Source organism: Microtus ochrogaster, unplaced genomic scaffold (assembly GCF_000317375.1).
Source record: "Microtus ochrogaster isolate Prairie Vole_2 unplaced genomic scaffold, MicOch1.0 UNK79, whole genome shotgun sequence".
Classification (NCBI taxonomy): Eukaryota; Metazoa; Chordata; class Mammalia; order Rodentia; family Cricetidae; genus Microtus; species Microtus ochrogaster.
In genome coordinates this window covers 955251-963906 of record NW_004949177.1, presented here as the reverse complement: position 1 = coordinate 963906, position 8656 = coordinate 955251, and the positions used below count along the sequence as shown (strand labels likewise).

Sequence of the window (8656 nt, the reverse complement as noted above, 5' to 3'; positions counted from 1 at the left end):
TACTCAGCAGTAAAAAACAAGGACTTCTTGAATTTTGTGTACAAATGGATGGAAATAGAAAACACTATCCTGAGTGAGGTAAGCCAGATCCAAAAAGAGGAACATGGGATGTACTCACTAATATTTGATTTCTAGCCATAAATAAAAGACTCAAAATTTTTAAAACATGGTTTGAACAAAGAATTTTTAAACTGACCAAAATCAACCAATATGGTACTAAAATTAGTAGAAAAGTAAAAGTCCCCTGAATAAGACAAGAAATTAACACCTTGCTATTTTTATTGCTGTTTCATAAATGTAATTTTGCTACTGTATGCATAATAATGTAAATATATGATATATAGAATGGTCTTAGACAGCCCCTGTGAAAGGGGTTGTTCAACCCTTAAAGGGGTCACACACAATACATAGGTTGAGAACAACTGGTCTAGTATATACTAAATTCTCAAATAAATTGTCGCAGAATTCAATAGAAAATAATTATATTCGATACTATCAATGCTTCTATCAAATGAAAGAATATGTAATATCTCAAAGTAATTGATACATAGAAAGTCAAATGGCAAGTTGACTTTGTTACTCCTGATTTAACAATAAGTTGAAGTTTTTGAAATTCATGATAGTTAATTCAAAAATGATGAATTTATAGGTTATAGAATTATCATTATCTTATGAAAAGCAGAATATCACCTTAGATCATTAAGTGAGGAAACATTATGCATAGTGTTAAAACGTGAAAAGAAATTTCTCACATTGGTTTACCTATAAGAAATTTAAAACTATTAAGAAAACATTTTCCAAAACAGATTTTCTAGAAGATACTTAGGCATTCGTCATATACATTTTTCTTTTATGAAGACTAAATACTATGAGCATTACATTTATGTCTAATTCAGTGAAAGTGAGTCTACATTTCAAGTTAGGGACTACACTGATATCATCAGTCTGTAGCTTGCCTCTACACATAGGGTATAGTGGTGGACCAGTGATAACCTTAGGAATGGAGTCAACTAATCTTGTAATTTCTCAAAAAGTCAGTATGACACAGAAAACCTAGTGGAGCCTGATACACATTTATCCACCTACATTATATACTCTCATTATACACCATAGCAATTTCTGATGCACACTAAATGTTCCTTCTTTGCCCTCCAGAGTTTTAGTAATCCTTTTAAGGAGGAAGGTATTCTCGGCAGACTTGATCGAACATTCTAAACATTCCAAAGATGAAGTTTAGTTGTTTTAATCAATTATAGGCTTCTTTCAATGTGGCCAATACTTTAATTCCCATTCTACATAATTGGTTGATTCCTTAAAGGTAACCTCTATAGCCATTATTTTCTAAGTAATTACATTTTTTTATCATCAAGGAAATGCATTTTCAATGTATTTTCAAGCATAAATTACATGTCTGGTTTGTGGCTCATGACTAACAGCACTCCTTCATTTAAGCTTTTTGTTTCTCATTACTTTAGGAAATGCAAGGCTCCTTTAGTTTGCTTCTAATGTTATCCACAGATCAGTAGTATAATTTCATTGCCAGACTAATGTGCTAAGAGGCTATTGTACCATACTATTTCCTTTTAATAAAATAAGCAAAATAATTCAAGTTTTGAAGTTCTCCTTTCTTCTACTTTATTGTAGTATAGCTAAAGTATGTGATTTAGTAATTTCCTTTTTTCCTGATTCTGATATTTTTACAGTTAATCTCTCTGGGCCATAAGTTGCCATTCCTTTCTTTATTTGACAGGAACTTGAACTTTATAGTACTTTCCAGATTTTAAGGCAAGGTGTTCCAAGCTGGTTCATTTTATCCTTACAACAATCTTTCAAATAAGCCACTGTCGTCTTTACCTTCTTTAAAACAAATATTCTTTCACAAACTACTCAAACCTTTCTGTACCCCAGTTTCCTCACTTTTATTGAGCCATTGAAATCTGTAAACTAGTAGTGATAAAAGCAACTGCGGTAATAATAATATGATCTGTTTCAAAAAGGATGAATAATGGCATAAATGTTATGGGAAGAGGATGTAAGACTCACTGGAGGAGTGGAATCCGTGACAGATAAGAACTTGAGACTAGATAAATCATGAGACCAGGGAAAACCTCGTACTATCATTCTGCTAAAGGAACATAGTAGCAAAATGATGGTTAATGACACACTTTTATTATACCCATAGATTGCCTCACTCAACATTCATTAGAGAAGATTTTTATTAGAAGAGATGGTAATTAATAAATAGATCCACAACTGAAAAATGGGCAGAGAATGAGAGACTTTGAAATACTCAGTTCTAAATGGAATGTCTTCATAAATCCCCTCTCCTCCTTCGAGGCTCAGGGCTCTCTGCAGAAGAAGAGGCAGAAAGATTGTAAGTGCCAGAGGAAATGGATGACTCAAAGAAAGTGTCTTCCAGATTCAAGAGGACTGATGTGCATATGGACTCACAGAGATTGCAGCAGTATGCACAAGACCTATACAAGCTCAAGACAGATATGGTCTCAGCACTGAGAGGGAGAAGTAGACACAGGGCACTAGGCCTAGCCAAACTACATTGCAAACATAACCTATCCTAACCATTTGCTATCTGCTATTGACACCTGTTGACAAAGACAAAATCAGTTTTCTGAAATGGGATCTTACTGACTATATAAACCACAATTTATGTCAGACCCTAAGTCCAGGAACAAAATGGTCTCGAAGGTATAAAAATACCTTTTCTGGACTTTTTGTATTGTTTTTACTTTGTTTTGGCATTTTCATCTAATTGATCTTTTACTTGTTTCTTTTAATTTTTGTTTTTGTGGGTTTTTTGGTTTCCTAACTTATTGTTTGTTTTTATTTTTGAAAGAGAAAGGAAAAGAATAAAGTTGAATGGATAGAACTGTAGGGAAGCTATAGAATTAGTTGGGGTAAAGAAAAATAATCAAATTATTGTTTGAAATTTTTCATTAAAATAAAAATAATAGCTGAGTAGTGATGGTATATGTCTTTAATAACAGCACATTAGAGGTAGAGGCAGAGGCAGGCGGCTCTCTGATTTAGAGGCTGGCCTGTTCTACAGAGTGAGTTCCAGGATATCCAGTGGCTATAAGGAAAAACCTTGTTTCAAAGAGCCAATGATAATAATAATAGTGATAATAATAATAATAATGATAATAATACACAATTATGATATAAATTTAAACAATAAACAAAATCAGAGGAAACTGTGGAAAAAAGAAATGAGTCACTTAGTAGAAAAGCTTATCAACTCATTTGACTTGTCAGAAGAGAGAGAACTTCCTGCCACAGACAAGAAAGTGAGGGCTGGAGAGATGGCTCAGTGGTTAGGAGCATTGCCTGCTCTTCCAGAGGTCCTGAGTTCAATTCCCAGCAACCACATGGTGGCTCACAACCATCTGTAATGAGGTCTGGTGCCCTTTTCTGGCCTGCAGGCATACACACACAGACGGAATATTGTATACATAATAAATAAATAAATAAACAAATAAATAAATAAAAAATAAATAAATAAAGAAAGAAAGTCCCACTGAACTGGATGCAAGTCTAGCGCCACAGTGCATGAAACTATAGAGGAGCACCTAACAACTTAGGGCTAAAATTCCTCAATAAACATGAAGACAATGTGTACTCCACTTGTTTCTAGGATCAAATACACATACACATAAAGCTTTAGTCCATAGTAAGAACCTACATTTTCCTCACAAATCTTTCTGTATTGACAGACATGCCAAAGTGCTTCATATTTCTCAGACCCTCTTCAAAACGTTCTTCTCAGCATTATAACATAAATTTGAGTTTCAAAGTTGCAAACTACAAAAGTATCCCCAAGAAGATAGTTTCCACCCACAACCAAATCTGCAGGAAGTTAATATTCTATTCCTTTGTGACTGTAGTACAGTAAAAACAAAGAAGAAAAACAAGTCAGTAAGGAACATGATAGAGTTTTTCTGTCAAGAAAAAGCAGCAGGTGCAAGGGAAGGGTTCTCGTATTGTCTAGTTTATGAAGCATTGATAGTATTGGATAAGTTATGAGGTCATGATTTAAGGCAGTACAGACCTACAACCACAAAGTTTGATTTTCTATTTGATAAGCATTTCCATTGTAACAATAAGGAAGAGTTTTTATGTGTCTATAATTTTACCAATAATTTGGAAACCAACTTGAGGACTGCCATTGCATATTTGGATATTTCAAGGACAGGAAACCCATTATTAGTCTTGGTCTATGGAATTTTTTCTGGCATGCATCATTTTTTTCTAGTGTTGTGATATGATGATAAAACGAGAAATATTCCTCATTGATCTACTAGTGAAGCCTTAACATGGGCACAGTACCATATGATAACTGATTATCATTTCCAGAATAAATAAAATTACCATATAATAAACCTGTTTCTATACTACAATTACCTCTCTTAATAGTTATGGCTTAAGAAAAAAAGCTGCTCATCAAGGACCAGGGCAATAAGTGACTATGCCACCACCCTGAGCCTGATTAAAAGTTTCTTTGTCTATCCCAACCTGTTGTATCTTTATACTAGCAAGGATGTTGATACTTTGACAACGTTGAAAAGTTCTCTAAATGACTTAAAAAACACACTGCTTCCATCAAAAAATGCCACAAACCCATACAATACACCTCATTAAACAGCAATCACCATGAAGGTACAAGATTACTAATTTTTTATGACATAAAATAATAAAACCAATAGTTCTTCACATTACAACAATGTTAAGAATTGGGTAGATATTGAGAAATAAAAATACCCACACCCAAGAAGGGTTCCCTTTTTGAACCCATCCGAAGATGTAAAGCTCAATTGATCAGGTCCTCTTTCATGTTAAAATGCCCATCCTCTTTGATTTTTTTCCAAAATGGTGGCTATGATTTCTTTCTGCACTCTCTCCCATCTTCATTTTACTCTGAAGATTTGTTACCATTCTCAAGTTCTGCCTCCAATTTTCTTGCTCTGTCTTGTGATTACTTATGGTTTTTAATTTATATTTGGTTTAATCTCCTTTGGGACCTTGCTATACTCTTCATTACTAATCCCTGCAGGTTCCACCTCACCAGGGTAATCTCTAGACACATTAATGTTTCTCTCATGTAAAGGTAAACTTCTATGGGGCTAGAGAGATGGCTCAGTGGTTAAAAGAACTTATAGTTCTTTCAGACGATCTGGGTTCAATTCCCAGCACATGCATGATGGCTCATAACCACACATAACTACAATTTCAGACAATCTAACACCCTCTTTTTGCTTCAGCATGCATGTGTTGCATATACATACCTGTAGGAAAACACTCATATACAGTAACAAAACAAACCTCAATATATAATTGTTTGCTTTACTTTCTTGATGCAAGATAAAATTCACATTGATTATCTGTTTTTCTGTATTTAACCATTTCCTGCCCATTCTCCAAATTGTAGCAATTTGTTGCCCACAACTTTCCTAAGGTTTTAAATTATACCTTAACTTTAAAATTTAACAATAAATTTATAGCTCTTAAATTCCCTGGTTTCCTGGGGAAATACTAGTAGCAAATCTATTCTCCAGAGAATCTTTTATTTCTTGGTTCTCATTAAATGATTCTTTCCTCTAGTGATCACATCCTTTTGTTTCGTTCCAGGACCTTGCTTTTACCACATTTTACCTCTTAATTGTTGCTATTTCCTAGAAGTCTCATTTTGTCCCTCTTCACATGATACTAGCTAGCGTGTATATTCTCACAGCTTTCTTGTGCCCCTCAAATCTCTCCCTTGACTTTTCCTGTGAGTTCCAGACTTGGGTATCCAATGACTTTTCCTTGTGATCCCATTTGCATGTCAAATGCAGCATGGCCCAAACTATATTATTTTTCTCTACAATCAGTCACACTGTTTTCCTCCTAAACTACTTAATAATGAGAACCACTATCTCCTCATTAAGAAACAAACAACCAGATATTCAATCCTTCTTATCCCATATTACATTTAGTTAGACATTCAACCTTGTCATTTAAACCTCCACACTTTTCTTCAATACATCCTGTCATGAGTTTCCTTTAGCAAATACAATAGCTCCTTAAAGTTTCTCTATTTCTATCACCAATGTTATCGCTCATTCAAGACACTCTCTTGTCACCAGAGTAGAAATTCCCTGAAAACAGGGAATCTAAGACAGTGATTAGTACAGAGTGGATCTTCACAATATGTAATTTAAATTAACCATATATCTAAATGTTTAAACATAGAACATAAATTGGATCAACTGAAATTGTAAAAACATTTTTGGTGTGTGTGTGTGTGTGTGTGTGTGTGTGTGTGTGTGTGTGTGTATGTGAATTGCTGATCATTTAAAAACTAGTAGTTTAGTCTGTCAGTCTTACAGAACTTGGAAGGTACTCAAGTATATAAATCAAGAACTCTTTTCTTTTTCTATACCAAAAAGCTTAAATCTTGCCTTACTAGCCACCAATGCAAACCACCAACTCTCTAGACCAAAGTAGAATCTGAACCTACTCTGTTTTCATTGAGAACTTTTCTTTTCCAGAAGTCTTTTAATTGATGCCCTACTTAAAATACCTTTTTTTTAAAAAAATACCTTTTGAATATTGATTCCTTTATCTCTTTTATTGGTTTAGTTTCATTAAAAATTATACACTAATACATTTTTAATAAAACCCAACCATCCACCAATAATACAATAAAACTCTCCTCTTCTAATCTCTTTTCAGTTACCCCTAATCTCCACCACCAAAAAAGGTCAGAGAGAGTCAATCGCAAAATCAATTTTTGTAGTTATAGCTGTTTGATCCTTCACAGAGAACCATAGGAGGCTGAATACCACTGGAAAAATCAACCTTGCTTCCCTCCATCCTCTGGTTGAACAATCTCCTAGCCCATGACTATTAGATGCAAGGAAACAAACATTATTGGCTTATTTTCATTTGCCATGAAGACAAGGAATTTTTTGAAAGGATTATTAAAGCTATCTGTAGCTATTACTAAAGTAAAATGGAAAAAAGTATCAGTCTTGCAGTAGATGATAGTGATTCTGAAGCTCAGTAGTCCTGCCCATTGACATTCTAATCACGTCTTCATGGTTTGCCTGGCTAAAGACACTGGAAAGCATGGAAGGAATATTTTGCTGTAATGAGAGTTGGGCTGTGAGGGGCTCTTTGAAGACAGTCTTACAAGCCAGAGAAAGCAAGTTTTATTTTGGGAGATATCCTTTGAAACTTCCAATTGCCTCCAAAGCAGAAACACATTTATCTTGTAGACTAGCTTTGGTGCTTGAAAATAAAGTTAGTGTTAATAAGCATGTTCAAAACTGTAGCAAAAGATTTGTCCAAAAAGATAAATTACATACATATTCATCTACCTTGTAGGGCTCCCCAAAAAGATCAAAGCCTGAAGAAAAGAGATCGTCTTCTTGCTGAACTTCTTGACTCCTCCGTTCCCACTCCCTCTTTTTAAGTGCACTACGGTCCTGTTCATAGTGACTGACATGAAAAGGAAAAGACAAACAGAGGGAAAATTAATTAGCCATGAAGTAATTTATATTTCTTTTGGTATTCCTAGGAAGAAAAAAATGTAAGTCAGTCCTACCCATGCTGCATAAAGAACAGAGAATCCTTTTGTTTATCTTTACTAACATCAAAATTAAGAAAGAACCCAGAAATTTTCTCATTAGAAGTTGTACCTGTGGTCATGCAAGAATGTAGAATTCTTCTCCCTTGTACTTTTTTGATTATTAGATGTAATTTCACCCTCTGAAAATCCAGTCTACTTTACAGAGGATTGCTGAATTAAGGTTACATCATGTTGTCAACCACCTGGGCCCATGAATGCACATATGCCACATAATACAAAGGAAACAAATGATTAAAGTGTGGCTCTTTATGTAAACCGAAGTCTTCCCAAAGTCTTTACCCTATTTTAATTATCATGAGTGAGTTTAAGAACATTAAGCCATCTTATATAGAAGTGGACACATGCAAATATTAAATTATTTACATTCTTGCATTCCTTTTAATTTGGCTGTTCTTGTTTTGATTTTTTGATTATTTTGTTGTTGTTGTTGTTGTTTCACAATTGACCAGGAGTCGTTTGAGAAAACTGCTTAGAAAAAAGGGGGTCCTAACTGAAACAATAAACAATTGACTATCATTGAAAGAGATATGAGGCAAAAGCATTGAATGAACTTGATATAAAGCTGTTTTATAAAGACTACCTATGAGAGGTTCATCGAATTTTAGACTTTTCCTCTGAAATATTGAAAGTTTCCAGACATCATTTAAGATCTAGTCTAGGACCTTGGAGGTTACAGAATGCAATGTTTCTTTATTCAGAAATTTATTTTTCTGATATGCAACATTTCAAATTAAACTCCAAATCTATGTGATTTATGCTAAAATTGAGAATCCCTAACACAAATATCTGAAACTCAAAATTCCCCCAATTATGAAAGTTTAAAGTGCTTACATGATGCGAAAAGTAGAAAAATTCCACATTTAATAGTAATGTGGCAGGTCAAGATTTAAATGCAAGTATACTAAACATACTCTCTAAAATTTCCTTCACATTAAGAGCATAAGATTTATAGAGAGCAGTGAGTGCCTGCCTACCGGGCAGGCCTCAGGGTCCCCTGTAAGGGAGCCC

General features: G+C 34.3%; 1 protein-coding gene across 1 annotated transcript in view; it reads right to left on the bottom strand.

Annotated features, from left to right (window-relative positions):
- Aff2 (AF4/FMR2 family member 2) overlaps positions 1–8656 on the bottom strand; it is a 563314-nt gene that overhangs the window by 379239 nt on the left and 175419 nt on the right. Inside the window, exon 2 of the mRNA XM_026777641.1 lies at positions 7365–7497. Coding sequence (XP_026633442.1) covers positions 7365–7497 — 133 coding nt within the window. The remainder of the gene's footprint in view (positions 1–7364; positions 7498–8656) is intronic.